Source organism: Drosophila obscura, unplaced genomic scaffold (genome assembly GCF_018151105.1).
Source record: "Drosophila obscura isolate BZ-5 IFL unplaced genomic scaffold, ASM1815110v1 contig_87, whole genome shotgun sequence".
NCBI lineage: Eukaryota > Metazoa > Arthropoda > Insecta > Diptera > Drosophilidae > Drosophila > Drosophila obscura.
Window position 1 is genome coordinate 580,394 of NW_024542880.1, and position 17,419 is coordinate 597,812.

The 17,419-nt window shown below is 39.0% G+C and overlaps 1 protein-coding gene across 4 annotated transcripts in view; it reads right to left on the reverse strand.

Annotated features, from left to right (window-relative positions):
- Positions 1-8,036, reverse strand: part of LOC111076104 (rho GTPase-activating protein 26) — a 147,517-nt gene extending 139,481 nt beyond the window's left edge. For 2 of the 4 annotated variants that reach the window (XM_022369740.2, XM_022369734.2), the window contains exon 1: positions 7,190-7,851. In XM_022369740.2, the coding sequence (XP_022225432.1) occupies positions 7,190-7,211 (22 nt within the window). In that variant the 5' untranslated portion in view covers positions 7,212-7,851. Of the gene's footprint in view, positions 1-7,189; positions 7,852-7,872 lie in introns of those variants that run through there. The other 2 variants (XM_022369739.2, XM_022369735.2) reach the window with 2 other exon arrangements.
- Between the last annotated feature and the right edge of the window lie 9,383 nt (positions 8,037-17,419).

A 17,419-nucleotide genomic window follows, 5' to 3' on the forward strand; every position in this document is an offset into this window, starting at 1 on the left:
ATATTCTGGCAGTCATATTTTTATCCATATCCAGATCTATAGAAACCAAATTTACTGTGGCGAAGATCGAAATTGACCTGATAAAGCCAAGGGAAAAACTCCAAAAAGTGGAGGAAGTTCCAAAGTCAAACTTCTTAACATATGTGCATATACAATAAAATATTTCTGAATAGCAGTTACCCCCTAGATAGCTGGAAATCAGCTAATATAATCTGTTTGGTCTCCCAGCCGAGAATTATTCAGTATTTTTAGTCAGTGGTGCAGCCTTAAAGTAATTCATGTTATTTGTTCGTTATTTGTACTGCCCACTGTACATAATTGTAATCGACATTCATCTACACCCGCCCCTCACTGTAATAGCCGTTTCAACCGTTCTTTCGTCTCTTCGTCTCACGCCTTTCTCTTTTAATTTTCTATCATTCTCGCTCTGTCGCTCTTTCGTTCTCTCGATGAGTCTCTCGGTCTCACTTTTTCGTAGCGTCGCGTAGGTCTCGGGCAATTCCGTCTGACCTAACATGCCTTCGCTATGGTCATGATCTGGTCCAGCACTTGCATGCCTTTGCAAATATCTCGTACTTTTCTTTCGTCGCATATATAAACACGAATCGCGGTTCATATATGCATCTGGCTTTCTTCCTTCCTTCGCCTTCGCTATCATTCTCTCCATCTGTCTTTTCTCTCGCTTGCATTAGGGCACGGGCAATTCGGTCCATCTGCCTTGGAGAGTCTTGACGTAGCACTCGTACCTGACACATCGTCGCCTAATCGACCAGGCATATTAACAATAAATAAATATATATGTATATTAATCTGTTCGTGTCGCTTCATTTTACATCCAGTTGATACATTTGGTATCCTTCTCTAAGCATAATCTAAGTCTAAAAGCCGAATTGAATAGCTTTTGTGACATTTCTCTCTTGTCCTGCTAATGCCAACTTTTTTAAAACACTTTACACTCGCGATCAATGAAATAGACTCAGGAATTTTCTGTACGAATTTTCATTTTTTAAATGAAAGTATTAATGAATAGGAAAATATTTATTTTTCATTATTCCGTGTTTTATTTTTTCTTCAAGTAATAAAAAATTAGCGTCACTACTTAAAATCAATATAAATGAAAAAATCTTAAAAAAGCGTTGTAAAAATTATTATTTTTAAGATATTTGAAGCTTAAATTTTTTTGAACTATTCGTACATTTTTTCAGGACGTTAAATCCAAAAAATGAAAATTCGCTCCGAACATGTTTGATGCATTTCTTTAATGATAAAACATATTTAAATGGTCGACGAGACTCAGTTTTTTATGTGCAAGCTATACGATATCTGTAATATTCAGATCAGGAGAGTAAAAAGGTTACCCAATTAATGCAAAAGTTTGGTCTTTAGTAGATTTCTTCATCAAATTACCGGTATGTATTTGGGGAATAATCCACTTGAAATCCATTTGACCTAGAACGCTAATTATACCCGTACTCAAAAAGAGTTAAGGGATATATTGTATTTGTGGTAAAGGTGGATGTCTGTCTGTCTTGATGAGCGCCTAAATCTCAGAGACTATAAGAGCTAGAGCAACCAAATTTGTTTTCCAGATATCAAACTGCTACAAGTGTATTTCAGAATTTTGTCCCTCCCCCTTCCGCCTTCAAAAAGGACGAAAATCTGTGGCAGGCACAATTATCGTAGAAAATGCCCATATCTACCAGATTGCCGAGTCTGAATCAGATCGGATCATAATTATAGCCAGAATGAAAAGATTAATTTTCAGTTGCTTCCCCTGCCCACTCCTGCCCACGGCCCACAACTCATTTTCCTTCTCGCTCGCACACTCTGCCGCGTTCAGTGCGCGAGCAACCCCTAGCGGAGGAGATGTAGAATATGAATGGTACATCTATAATCTACATGTTAGATGTAAAATATACATTGTAGATGTAGATAAGATTTAGCAAAAAAATGTAATATGCAAAATTTTTTTTTTTTTTAATTCTAAAAAATCATAAGCTCAAAAATGTATATACTGACTGAGTACGGGTATAAGTAGAGTCGCGTCCCCAGAAGCGACTCACACGTTCCTTCTCGTTTGAACTCTTTTTGAGTACGGGTATAAAAAGGGCACAAGCTCAATTGCCCTGGCAATGGTGTCAAATTCATGTTAATGCGTCATTAAGTCATCTATTTTTTCATTTTGCAATTAAGATTTTTTTAGTTGTATAAAAAGCCGTTTACTTTTTATTTCGAGTGCGGGTGCGCCTGACTTTTCGTTTTGAAAAGTAAATCCCTTTTTTTTTGTGAAAGTGAAAACTGGAGCCTGCCTGAGTGTTTCGTTTTCCTTGCAGTGTGGTCATTGCAGTTTGTGAATTATTTTCGTTTTTAATGCACAACATACGTTTTTTTGTTTTTTGGAAAAATGGTCTTTCTTTACCCGGTTATGACACACGCCATGATACCTGTTGTGGACACCCTGTTTTTTTGTATTTAATGCGTGTTTGGTTGAGAAACTGCATAGTATCGTTTTTGCTGGTAATGTAGTACAAATAAATAACATTTAGACTACTTTGCATCTTCAAAAATTTTTCCTCTGCAAGTGGTTACACCAAAGACGCCGTAAAATCGTGGTAGAAAGCCGATGGAAAACTCTGTACTTACTTCATCAGATTGCACTGCTTCTTGGCAAGATAAAGCAGATAGGAAAGATTCGAAGCTATAAAAAAATATGCAGGCATCTGTTTCTACCCACAAAATCTGTTCTCTATTTTTTTGTGTATAGGTGCATTAATTTGGCGTCGTTTAAGGTATCGCTCATTAAAATCTATGGAGAGACTTTGGAGCTAAAATTCGTTAACCAAACCTAAAATATGGAAAAAATGAACAAAAAAATACCTTTTGGAAGGTTGCGAGCCCAATTCCCATTGGGAATTGGGATCGCGATCACGTACCAAATGTACAACCCTTTTTTGTTTGCTTTGTTCCCAATTGGCAGTTGGGCCCGCAACCTTCGAAAAGGTATTTTTTGTTCAATTTTTCCATATTTTAGGTTTGGTTAACGAATTTAAGCTCCAAAGTCTCTCCATAGATTTTAATGAGCGATACCTGGAACGACGCCAAATTAATGCACCTAATACACAAAAAAATAGACGACACAGGATATAATTTTTTTTCGACTTTTCCTGAGTTTTTAAAGTCAAAATTTCGTAAAAAAATACCGCACAAAAATCATAATTTTTGCATTTCAATGCTTTATATTTCCCAGACGGTAAGCTGTAATCACATAGTGTTTAGGCTTAACTTCTAGCTGTTTTAATTATCTTTTCAAAATATCAAAGTTCTTTACAACCAGACGTAAGATACTAGAGTTATGTGAAAAAAACAAGCGCTTCCTCTGAAAAAAGCTTAAAAAAAAAATACCAGACTTCAAAAATTTTTCAAAAAAAAGTTCTGCAATAGAAAAAAAACCATAATTCTTTAAAAAATTTTAAATCTCCATATCTATCAGAAAAAGTCGGTTTGGATCCTTGAGGAAAAAAAACTTCGATTTTGTCGAGTAGTGTAATGAGCGGATATATGTACATATATAAAAATACATAATATATTATGCGCTTAATTAATGCGTCTATCTAAAACTAAAAATGTTGGCCCAGAATAGTTTTTTTTCGACTTTTCCCGAGTTTTCAAAGTCGAAATTTCGAGAAAAAAAATACCGCAAAAAATTATGAAATTTGAATTTGAAAGCTTAATATCTTCCAGGCGTTAAGCTGCAGATACAAAGTGTCTGGGTGGAATTTATAGATGCATTTGTCAGCTGCAAAGTTCTATGCAACCAGATTAAGATACTTAAGTTATGTGACAAAAAGCACACCTCTAATAAAAACATTAAAAAATAACTGATTTAAAAAAATGCTTTAAAAAAAAAACTAAACCATAATTCACTAAAAAATTTTAAACCCTGAAATCTATAAGAAAAAGTCATTTTGGGCCACAGCCTAAATGTCGTGTTGACTAGTGTTATCAGCTCACGAATGTGCATATGGGCAGTTCCTATCTGGCGTTACGTTACATTCGTACGACAAAATGTTGAAACAAATAGTCAAAACACTGAAATTTGGAAAAAAGATTATCCTCGTTGAATATAATTTGGTTAGACCTATATTCACCAGAAAAATGGCAATAATCGAGCGTACGGTTTTAAAGATATAAGCCAAAGTGGCAAAACTCTGCGAATTGGGTAGGGCTATCTGTCTAACATTTTTTGTGCTAATAAATTAAGTATTGAGAGTTAATTTTCAAACTTATTAAATGTAAAAACTTTTCCTGTTCTTTTGTTAAAAATCCGCGGAGGCATCGGCGAACGTTACTGGCGTAACGCAATTATAAAAGCCTAAAAATATACTGTTAGCCAAGGTTCGACCAACGTTCTGATAATGGTTTTAGGTAGTTTAATATATTAGAAAGACCTTAAAGGAGAAACTTTTATCAAGAATCATCTTCTTCCTAGGAGATAACAGTAAAAGAAAACATGTCTATAAAAATACCAGAAAATACCAAAAACGTGAACTTTTGCTTATTTCATAGGTTTTAGGATGAAATTATATGTGAATAAAGTAAATTAGTTACCTTTCAATAAATTTAGAAAAAAATATCCGGAAAAAATTATATAGAAATCGGTTTTTATTGACTTTTTATGATTTTTGGCCTGGTGGACCTTTTGGCGGAACTGCCCATATACAGCTGTGTTCAATGAAATAGCAGTGCCGCACCTCATCACTTTCAAAACACTCTTTGAGACACTTCCAGCTATCCAAATTGAACAAATTATACCTTTTTAAATAAAACGGACTGTTAGCATTAGAAAACTGAAGAAATATCCACACATTTAAGTTCCATCTTTTTGTTTTACATGACATAAGCCGAATACCCATGAAATTTGCTGTTCAATGAAATAGCAGTGTTTTTTTAGAATATTGAAAAAAAAAAACAAGAAACTCAAATAAAAACATATATTTCATGTTCTTCATGTTTCTTGAGCTTTAATATTTAGTTTTTAATCAATTTGGTTTTCATTGCGAACTTACACCGGCCGAAAATGGGTCATTAATCTCTTGCCAACGCTTCAATAGGATTTGAGCCAATAATCCATGAACCACTTGCTAAAACTTGGCTCTGGTTGACGAATGAACAGTTGCAACAATGTATTTGGTATTCCCCCATAAGGTTTCGATGAGATTAATATCCAGTTGGACAGTTGGCAATGGCAAAATGTCGATCTTTTCCGATAACAATTAATTTCTAGCGAGCTTTTATGGGTGTCTCAAGTCATTATCCGGTTAAAATATCCTTTTAGCAGGAATTTTTCAACTGTAATATGAATGAATTGCATTCTAAAGTATGCCTACATACACAGTTTCGCTCAAAACCATACTATACTCAAACGCCAGGCCAGAAAGTACTAGCTCATATGAGCTGGGCCCCATAAGGCTCAGCCTAGCATGCCCAATGCTATATTTTTCATGATTTTAGGTGGTAATCGGATTTCTGTGAATGCCAAACATATTCTTTTGAGCCTATCTTACCATATAATACAACATTACTATCATCAGTCAAACGAATTTTTGTCACTGTGACACAGGCCATTCCATATGAGGTTTTCCAAACTGAATTCGTGCACCCATGTACTCTCAGACCCAAACGCGGACCTTTCTGGGACTTCTTGCATTGAAATAATATGTAATCAACCGTCTACAAACTGTCACATCAATGGCAGAGCGAAATAATATTGTTTTCATAATTTTTGAGGATTTTGAAGGCATGGTCTTGCCTTCGACCATCGCCGACCATCCTTTAAAAAATAAGTTTTTCGCATACAAAATTGATTTTCAGAAGAATTCTTATAGTTAATTGGGTTAAATTCAATAGTGAGAGTGCATACAACTTAGTTCCAATCCAAATATACTTCCTGCCTTAAGTTTTTAGTTTAACTCTTAGGTCTCCTCGTTTGGAACGAGCAATGATTTCTTCAACGCTTCAAAATCAAAAGTACGGCTATGTCCAAAACTTTCTTTCATCAAATTATTTGATATCTAAGTTGAGCTTACGGATGGTGGCTTATTTAAATTAATTTGCTTTGTTTTTTCATTTTTTAAAATTAATTTAATGCAGCACTGTTATTTCATTGAACAGCAGATATCATGGGTAGTTGTCTAAAGTCATGAAAAACAAGAAGATGGAATGAAAATGTAACGGGGTTTCTTCGAGTCTCTAATGCGTACATTCCAGGCTTTTCGTAAAGGTATTACTTGTTTAATTTGAAGGGCTAGAAATATCTCAAAAAGAGTTTTGAAAGTAGTGAGGTCCGGCACTGCTATTTCATTGAACACAGCTGTACATATGTATAAATATTTCTATCATATACTATTCTACGTCTCTTCATAAAACCAAATTTTCAAGTAAAAAATTTAACTAATTCCAATATTATTTCAATTTACTATAACACTACATATGAAGAAAAAATTGCATGTCTGCATTACATTTTTACATATAAACACACACATAAGGAGTAAAGATCGGAATCGTTGATTTGTTTTGCCTCGAAAAATTTACATATCGATGCAAATTTTTATTTTAATACCTACACTTGTACATACATATGTAAATATATCATAGAAACATTTTGTTTTCTGTAAAGCGTTGTATTGACTGGATTTAGAAGTCACATATCCACATAAACAAAATAGAAACACGAAACGTTCAACTAGGAAAAATAAAATACAAGACAGCAGAGTTTTACTTGAATAGGTGCAACCAAGGGGAAGAGGCGTCTCGCTCACTCATACGTTTAATCATCCGTGCATACATATTGTTGATATACATGTACAAATATTCAAATGTGCATAATTAAATGTACTTAGAAAACTGGGAGCGTGTTTTTCTTTGAATCACCTTTAAATTCAATGCATTAACACAGACAGCGTGTAAATATGTTTGGCATTTGCCTCTTGTACACTTGTGTATATTTTTCTTACAGAAAATAATCTGTCACAAATAAAAATGTAGACCACTTAAAATCAAAGGCACTACTCTTAAACACATATAGGTACAAATTTACATATGTATGTCATACGGATATATTTATGTGATTTTTTTAAAATATTTTATGCCACCCGCAGTTTTAGCAGAAACTTGTTGAATATGTACATACACATGTGACACAATGTATACATGCATAATTATCAAAAACTGGTTGCGCGGTACTAAAACTACACAAAACTGTGTTCGGCTTAATGTGGGTATCCGCAGGAGTATTTGTTCGTGGAATTTGTTGTGTTCGACTGTGTTTCGATGTTCAAAACCAATCAGCTATTTATATCTGAGGATTCGCCTGTGGATACCATATTCACCTTTACATATGTATACCCTTTGAAAACAAGCTGCTACGCTACATACAGACATGTGTATACATACATATGTACAAATGTATTTTGTTTTATTTGTTTTTAGTGTAAAAGGTATTTAATATCTCGTGTGCTAGTATCTAGCCACAAACAGACAAAACATGTATTTTTAAACTTATTTAAATTATTTGTATATATTATATATGTAGTTATTATTTGTAATCAAATAAATCCACTGTGGCGAAATTGCAGCCAATATGGCAAGAACTTTTCCCATTGTTATTACGCACGATAAGAAATTATTTTAAGCCCAGACAGTACGGCCAAAAAAAATGTTTTAAAGAGAAAGGAGATTGTCTGTTATTTTCTTTACACATCCACACCAGAGAATATAACCACTGCTATGGGATCTACCGGGCGGTTTGACCGCGTGGTGAGTTCAGTCAGCTGTGGAACAGATATTAATGTCTAATCGCAGGCAACTTATTACCAAAAAATGGATCAGAGGCACAGTCACTATCGGTTATATCAATAAATTTATCGCCCATGAAGTTCATGACATGAACAAGAATAAAAACTATGCAGACTAAAATCCAACAAAAACATTATGGCAACAAGCAAGACTGTGCTGTTATGCGCAAAAAGGTGACTAGCGCCACATTTTCCAATCCACATATATCAAAACAAAAAATGTGCATACACATGTATGTACTAGATAAACACGACGTAGCTAATCCACTTTCAAATTGAAAAGAAACAAATTTTTAATAGTTGACTTGGACAAATCGTACCACGTCGGAATACATCTACACATACAGACATTTATATGAAAAACCTGCGCTTAACAGCACTAATTGTAATTCTTAAAGGACATGAAAAATTAAAACATATCGATGAGTAAAATATCAGAATATCAATGACGCATAATACGCGTTTCCAAAGGTTATTCCACCATTAGAATAGGCCGTTTACATTGGCGCTGCGTCATGCTTCTTTGCGTCTTGTCGAAAACGCAGTTTGTTTTAAATGGGTTAAGCATATGGCCCTAGTGGTGAAAAAAAATTTGCGTCAGTCTCTGATTCATGTGCGTCTATTCGATATATTCGATTGCTTATGCGCTTAACAGCAAATTTTTGCACTTTTCTGCCCATCAGCGCAACTATCACCACTAATAACAAAAAAAACTTGTAGATAAAAAATTAAATTTTGGCGCTAAAAATGTATGGTTGTGCAAAAATACTTGAAACTGATTGTATTATTATCATACGACATTTTTGTGACCCCCTGTTGCCATTAAGACACTGCTGGAGACGAACTTCGATGGTTTTCATAATTTGAAGAACTCCCACAAACTCTACCAAGAAATGTCTGAAAATAATAAATAAATAAACATTAGAATTAATTCCCTTTCGTCCATTTTCTTGTCGTCTTGCATAATTCTGTTGATTTTCCATAATTTGTTTTTCTTTCCTTGTCATCAAGCACCCAAATCAAAATTCAAGACGCACGTCTGCCAATGTAAACGCCTTTTCTGCTTCATTACGTCTGGGCGATAGGTGAGCTGCGGGAAGAGGAAGAAATTCCGCTCTCAATTAGAGTTTAGAGACATGTGCTTGTCTAATTTAATCAGCTGCTCTGCTCCATTCTTGGCCCCCTTTCTGCAAAGTGCATCGTGGGCCAACACTTTTCTAGGTTACATAACGCCGTGCCAAGAAATTTGCAGCGGCGCGGCCCGATTGGAACCGCAAAAACTTCACTTACGACATCAAAATCTGTGCCACAGAAGCAGGCTCACAAACAATTTTTATCTGCCCAATATTTTTCTTACAGTTTTGATTTTGATTAAAGATTCTTATGCAATTTTTACCCTGTTTTTTCGCACTTACAATTCGTCGCAACTTTTTGGCCCGTGGATGGATTTTTAAAGTGAGATGCAGCGTGACCGCGCCGATAATACCATCCGCCCAGTGTAAAAAGGCTATTTACACCTACATGAGTTACCCATTGAGTTATACCCTCTGCACACTGTGTCCATCCCGGGGGAATGGTGGAAAGAAAGATTGTATGGGCGTAGCCGTATGCTGTACTTTTTCTGAGTACTGAATAGTCGGACGGCTCTCAGCCAATAGCGTGTGCAATATCCTGCATGAGTTTTACAGAGCATTCATATATAAGAGGATCCTATAGGAAAGTCCAAAAACCGAGTTTTGTACCTGAGACAATTCTGACATATCAGATGTTTTGTTGTTGTTTTTTACCATTTTGCATACATTTTCGTAGTGAATTCCGATTTTTTGTTGTGTATGTCAAATATTTATGATTGTATTTGACAATTATCGAAAAAATATCGCACAGAAACGTGAGAATTAGGAATAACTGGTAAATTTTCGGAGCGGAAAAACCTTACGGACCATCCCCGAAATGGATGGTGGATGGTCGCCAGTGTGAAAAGGCTATAAGGGATATTAGCTATAGGTAGACCGTGTATGTACCATGAAAGAAATTGAAAGAAGGCGAAAAGTAAGTCGCTCCAGCATTCGTAAAGCTTCCGTTTTCAAAACGTAGCAAAAGCACTTGCTCTCTTTGTAGATGGTGGGCATACCAAATACATATGGAATTTGTCAAAAAGGGCCGTAAAAAGCCAAAACGCAGATATATATATCCGTGCCAGGCATAATTGCGTGTTGCAAAAAAGAAATGCCATCCTAGTGGCATCATCCTAAATATGATTGATATTTATAAGATAATTATCATAATTTTAAAAAATTAAAAAATAATAATAAAATTTTTTTTTAAATTTACAACAAAAATTATAAATAATTCTTTTTAAAAATTTTGTAAACTGAGGAAAAAAAACGCGGTAAGATATCTAGTTTTTTAGAGTTTATTAAATAAATTCAGCTAGAGAGACAAAATTGCCAACTGTGGAGCGCTTTGAAATAAAAAGTTTGATTTTTTGCTGAAAAGTAAAACGCAAAATGAATGTGAAAACCGGAGCCGGAACCACCGTATATGAAATGCAAACAAAAAAGTGCTATCGGCGATTTACAACAAAAAATAAAGGGACAGGCGGAAGAAAGATCGCAGCTCTTTAAGTCTCTGAAATCTAGACGATCAACAAGACGGACGGACGGACAGGCAGACATGGCTATATCGACTCGGATATTCATAGTGATCAAAAGTACTTTATGAGGTCGGAAACGCTTCCTTCTGTACGCACATCCACTTCGACCACAAAAATAATATATCCATAAACTCTTCAAATAACGGGTATAATTAAAACGAGAGGGAACGTTATGAGCCGCAGTAGCCGCGACTCTATTTTTATACCCGTACTCAGTCAGTACATATGTGAGCTTATGATATATGGGAAATTTCTAAATATTTTATTTGTTTACAATTATTTGTTACATCAGTCATCATCATTTACATGTAGGTTCTACATCGCCTCCGCCAGAGGGCGCACGTACATTCCAAAGGGCAGAATGAGTGAGCAGGGTGCGAGCGAGAGAGTGAATGAGTACCGATGCAGTGGTGGAACGGGGTGGGTTAGAAACTAGCCCCTTCAAGGAACGAAAATCTGTGGCATCCACAATTTTGAAGATACGAGAAAACGAAAAAGCAGTATTGCAAGGAATGACCGTATCTACCAGATAGTTGAATCTGGTTGAGATCGGATCGTATTTTTGTATCGCTCCGCCGTGAAAATCAATTAAGCGCAATTAATTGCAAATTAATTCGCCAAAAAGCGCTCCGTGTATGCATGGGTACTAGTGCTGCCTAACCAACGATTTGCTAATATCGAAAACGACTAGTACAATGCGCTCGCTCAAAACTGTGTCTAATACCACAACAACGATAGCAACCACGACAACATCCACTGCAATTGCTCAGCGCCCGATACTGTCGACCCACTACGACAAGCCCCACCTCTCCCAACCAATAAGTTCGAAAAACGCTAACGGAGCGTTAATTCAGACAATTAAGGCCGCCACCTATTTATGTTCGTCAGGCAAATTGTGCTGAACTGGTCAAAAAAAGTAACTGATAAAATTGGCGCAAACACATTCTATGTCACGTCCATTAAAAGGGGTAACATAAATGAAACAAAAATACAAGTCAATGACGAACAAAACTATCGATCAGTTGTGAAATACCTCGAAAATGAAAAAATGAATTAGTTAAAAGTAACAAAGGATTTCAAGTGGTTATCAAACGAATCGAACGAACAGTCCCAATCAATGAGATAATAGATGGACTTAACGATAAGCGCTTCGAAGTCAAAATGGCTATGAGCATAATAAATAGAAATAAAAATCCCCAGCCAATGTTCAAAGTAGAACTGACACCTGAAAGTATGCGTATAAGTTAAAATGAAGTTCACCCAATCTACAAGCTTCAATATCTACTGCACCGTAGGATCACCGTTGAGGAATCACACAAACAAAATGGACCCGTCCAATGCACAAATTGCCATGAATATGGACACACGAAAACTTATTGCACTCTACGGGCAGTCTGCGTTGCGTGTGGTTATGTTCATCTCACTGAGGCCTGCCCAGTATATAAGGAGGACCCATCTGCCAAAAATGTAGCAACTTGGGGGAAAGTATACCGCCAATTATAGAGATTGTCCTGTCTGTAAAGAATTGAAAAGTCGCCTAATCCAACAAATAACTGCAGCTCGGAACCCGGTTGTCCGACAAAACTTACCAAATATACCATCAACTACGACTCTGGGAGTTTATTTTGCTCAGACGTTAAGTTACAATAACGGGTCAGTCTCTAAGCCGCATCAGGCATCTTATCATATCCCAGAAATTTCTGCCCAACATCCGCTGCAAATCCATCCCAATTGCCAGTGTAATTGAGTCAATGTTGGTATGTATAACAAACACAATGGTAGCAATACAAAAAACGATGCTGGAGTTCAAACAGAAATCTGTTTAAATGGCTTGTCTTAATATATGTTTCTGAAATGCAAATGGCATTTCGGAGCACAAATGCGAGCTCTTACAGTTCCTCGCTCAACACGACATTGACGCCATACTCTCATATCAGAGACTCACCTAACAAATAAAAACTATTTTCACCTCGATGGCTATAACTTCTATGCGGTACAATATTAGCACCTAATAAACTTTTCAACAGACGTCGTATTTCTGGGCACATTGAAGTGCTGCTACGAGATAAAAGAAGGCTTCGCCGAGAGTGGCAAGCACACAGATCACCTGCCACGAAAGAGCGGCTAAAAATAGCCAACCACCTACTACGCAGAGCCCTAGAAGATGAAAAAAACCGAGTTCAAATATCCTATATGGAGCAACTCTCCCCAACTAGCGAACGATTCCCACTGTGGAAAGCTAAATCAGGCGTATGCCCACCAATCGAGAGTGAATCACCTTTGCATACACAAGCAGGAGAGTGGGCTCGCAGCAACAAAGAGAAGGCAAATACATTTGTCGTCCATCTAAAAAACGTCTTCAAACCACACCCAGCAACAAATAGCTTTGTGCTCCCACCAACCAACAATCCCGAAGCTACCCCGCCTATCATATTCCAATCAGGAGAAGTCACAAGGGTCAGTAAAGATTCATTCATCTCCCCTAAAATGATCATAGAATTGCCGAGATGTGCAGCATGATGAAATGGGGCTATTATCCTCTAGAATGGAGGAAATCAGTCATCACAATGATTCATAAAGCCGGAAAAGACAAGTCCAAGCCATCATTATATAGGCTTATCAGCCTACTGCCTTGCCTATCAAAGATATTTGAAAAGCTGCTCCTGAATCGGATAAAGCAACACCTACTTATCAACGGTGCCATCCCGACTCACCAATCTGGATTTCGCGAAAAACACGGAACCATTGAACAAGTAAACCGTATAACCTTTGAGATACGAAATGCATTTGAAAGACGGGAGTATTGCTCTGGATGTCGCCCAGGCTTTCGACCGCGTTTGGTTAGATGGCTTAATCCACAAAATCAAAATATTACTTCCACAGAACATCCATGGAATATTGGAGTCATACCAACATCAAAGAAGTTTCGCAGTACGATGCAAAGATTTCCTCTCTGAATATCATCCAATTGAAGCTGGTGTACCGCAAGGCAGCGTGCTTGGACCGACACTGTATATCATCTTTACAGCAGATCTTCCGACAAACAGCCTAACAACAATTTCGACATTTGCTGATAATACTTCCATACTTAGTCGCTCCAAGTGCCCAAAAAGAGCAATGGAAAACTTATCATCTCATCTCGTGGCCTTAGAAGAATGACTAGCAGACTGGCGCATACACGTAAACGAGCAAAAGTGCAAGCATATCACCTCTACCCTAAACAGATAAACTTGCCCTCCATTATATCTGAACAACATCAACATTCCACATGGCACCGAAGTAATATACCTTGGTGTTCATCTGGATAGAAGGCTTACTTGTGTAACGAACCATGGATCCCATGGTTCGTCACAAGCAGACGACGCAGCCAACGCTTCTCCCAGGTGAAACGATCAACACCCAGCAAAAATTCAAACTCAGCACACGCCAAAAGACAGGAGACCAGCACAAGGGGCTTACGCAATAAGTACCTAAAATAATATTAAGTAAATAAATATTCCTAACAATATATATTCCCGAAGTGCCAACGAAATTCCTTTCCCACGGTACCGGTGCACACTGATCACCTTACCTGGGACATTGGACATTTGTTGGGAGGCGATTGCTTATGTAACCCTCGGTTACCGGGCAAACCCCTCACATGCGCGAGCCCGTCAGCAGTCTCCGACTTTCCTTACCGGGAATATTGGACACTGACTGCAGGGCTAATGATTAGGTAACCTTCTGTTACCGATCAGCCCGTCTGCACGCGCAGACTATAATTCGGCAATATATATTTATGTAAGAACCCTTCCCACATTCTGAAGTAGAAATAAGATATCTGTAAGACATTCATAGGAAAATCGAAGGCCGGCCGATCTATAAAAGGCACTGCCTTGCATGAAGAAAAAGGCAGTCCATCAGCCATCATAGGCAGGCAGTCAATCAGCCATCGCAGGCAAGCAGTCCATCCACCATCAACAGAAAAACATTCATACGCGTCGTAACACCAATAAAGATAATCTACGGCATAACATAAGCGAGAGCATAATAATCCAAAAGAATACAGATATCTTTTAAAAAGTCAATGAATCAAGAGTGTTGTGATTTCGCTAACCCATTTTCAGTTGCTGGCAAAGTTCATGGTTTTCCAAATAAAGTCCTGCGAATTATAAATAACTTGTAATTCAGGACCGTGGACAGACTGAAGCATATCTCAGCCTGAGATAGGACATTACACTTGGCGTAAACACATCAAAGCGAAATCTATTTAAATTTAAAGCTAGTAATCTACATTGGCGTTCACCACTAAAACTGGAGTCCATCTCGCTTGTTCATCCGATTTTAGAGTACGGCTCTTGTGTATGGTGCCCCCAGTACAAAGTACATCAGGACCGTGTAGAATCAGTCCAGAAAAACTTTTTGATCTGCGTGTCCTTAACTGGGATGCAGGTGTGAGATTGCCATCTTACCCTCGTAGATTGATTTTAATAAACCTTCCAACCTTAGTTAGTCGTAGAAAAACGCTTCGGGTGATTTTTATGCACAACCTGATTAAGGGTGACGTAGATAGCCCTGACATGTTGAGACGAATAAACTTTACGATTCCTACTAGATCTACTAGAAACTTTATTGCTCTGTTCCTTCCGCTTTGTTGATTAAATTATTACTTGCACGAACCATTTAGGGTCCTATGCTCGGACTTCAATTCCCTCTACCATATAATTTCCACTACTAGTTCCCTTCCTCTTCTTAAATCACTAATACTAACATACCTTTCCCGTAATTAGTACTATTTCTTAGCTATCTTGGCATGTTTAGCTCTTTGAGTTGTGTTTAGCTCTAATTTTCCTCGAACTTTAGTCTAACACCTATCCTTCATGCATGCTCGTGATCAGTTCGGTAACACGCGTCACGCGTCATGCGGCTGCGCCCCTCGGTCGGTTGGGCGGGAGGAGGGGCTCCGTTTCTGCCTGGGTTCCGCGCGTAACAGGCTTCGGCTTGGTGTCGCATGGGCCACTTGATGGTGCAGTCATTGCATATCAACGTCCAGACAAAGTACTTTTGTACAATGCAGTTCTCAAAACCATCTGGACATACGGCTCCGAGCTATGGGCAAATGCTTGCGTTAGTAATTTAGAAATAATCCAGAGAGCTCAATCGAAGATACTATGAACTATCACTGGGGCACCATGGTACCTACGGAATGAAATATCCATAAAGACTTAAATGTAGGATCAGTTAAAGATTAAATTGCCAAGGTGAAAGCAAAGTATCAGGCCAAGCTTCAGGCCCATACTTATAGACTTGCGCAGTCTTTAACTTGGCACACTAGCCATACACGAATCCGCGCGAAGGAGGTCTCTTCCAGCAATATACTTAGCTAGGGACGTACTCCAAGTAATTAAGTGTGAAAATTTAGAATAGTTTTTCTAATCACAAAACCGAAATACTTGGGTGGCGTAAAGATTTATTAAAAGCGGGGACGAAATAATGTAGGTGCGCTCGATCGAATTCAATTTCAACGATTATATTCTATAAATTCATTACACTTCATTCTATGCCTAACTAACCTACGGTGGCAAAGCGGGGCGAATTCGCCTTGAGCGAAAGAGCGAGCTTTTATTGCGCTCCCGCCTTGCCCTAACCTACTTACACTAGACTTCAAAACAATTCAAAAATAATCTTAACATAAAACATTGACTAAGACGACGACATGACGAAACACCGGCCCCGTTGAAGGCCTGAGCGGCTTCAACACATTGGTAGCGGCGCCAACTTGTGGATGGCCCGCCGAAAAATGCCCCCATCGGTCCTCCTAAGGTCGACGACCCTGACCATGCCGTCCTCCCCGGCGTGCGTGGCGATCACCCTCCCGAGGAGCCACTCCTGTGGAGGCATGTTGTCCTCGGCCACGAGGACGAGGTCTCCCTCCTTGACGTCGGGTTTCCGCTGGTGCCACTTGCCCCGAATTTGAAGGCCCAGGACATATTCCTTGGACCATCGCCGCCAGAACGCTTGCCTGACTGACGAGGCAAGTTGCCATCGCCGCAAGCAGCTGAGGCCCTCCTGGTCCGGAGTCCGCAGTGCTGGGGGGGCGATGAGCGACCCGCCTGTCAGCAGGTGCCCGGGCGTGAGTGCCTCGCCGTCGCTGGGGTCCTGGCTGAGGGCTCCCAGCAGCCTGGAGTTCAGGACGGCCTCGATCCCGACGAGGACTGTGGCGAGCTCTTCGGCGGTCAATAGCGCGCTGCCTACCGCCCGTAGGAGTAGGCTCTTCGCAGACTTGACACCTGCCTCCCAGAGTCCTCCCATGTGCGGCGCTCGAGGCGGTATGAACGCAAATTCGCATCCTTTTCTTGACGCGAATTCGCGAACTGCGTCCGCCCCGTCCTCGAGCGCCTTCTGCAGAGCGCTGAGGTGGCGGCTCGCTCCGACGAAATTCGTCCCGTTGTCGCAATGGACGATCTGGGGATATCCTCGGCGCCCAACGAACCTTTGGAAAGCCAATAAAAAAGAGTCAGTGGTCAAGTCGGATACAAGTTCTAAGTGAACCGCTTTAGACGCAAAACAAACAAAAAGCGCGATATAGGACTTGTATGGGGGCCTTCCTCGAATTTTCAATGTCGTCGAGACGGGTCCACAAAAATCAACGCCGCAAATTGAAAATGGGCGGAGAGCACGGAGCCGGTCTGCTGGTAAATTTCCCATCAGTTGCGTCAGCAGTCGAGGCTTGCATTTAAAGCAGCGGATACACGATCGAACTGTCTGACTGCAGACCTCCTGAGCGTTTACGATCCAAACACTCTGTTGAAGGATGCTCACAAGTGCTCGTGGGCCGACATGAAAATTGATATGGTGCAGATGACGAACATAGCTCCGCACGAATTGCGAACGCTTCGTCAAAAGCAATGGAAACTTGGCATCGTATGATATA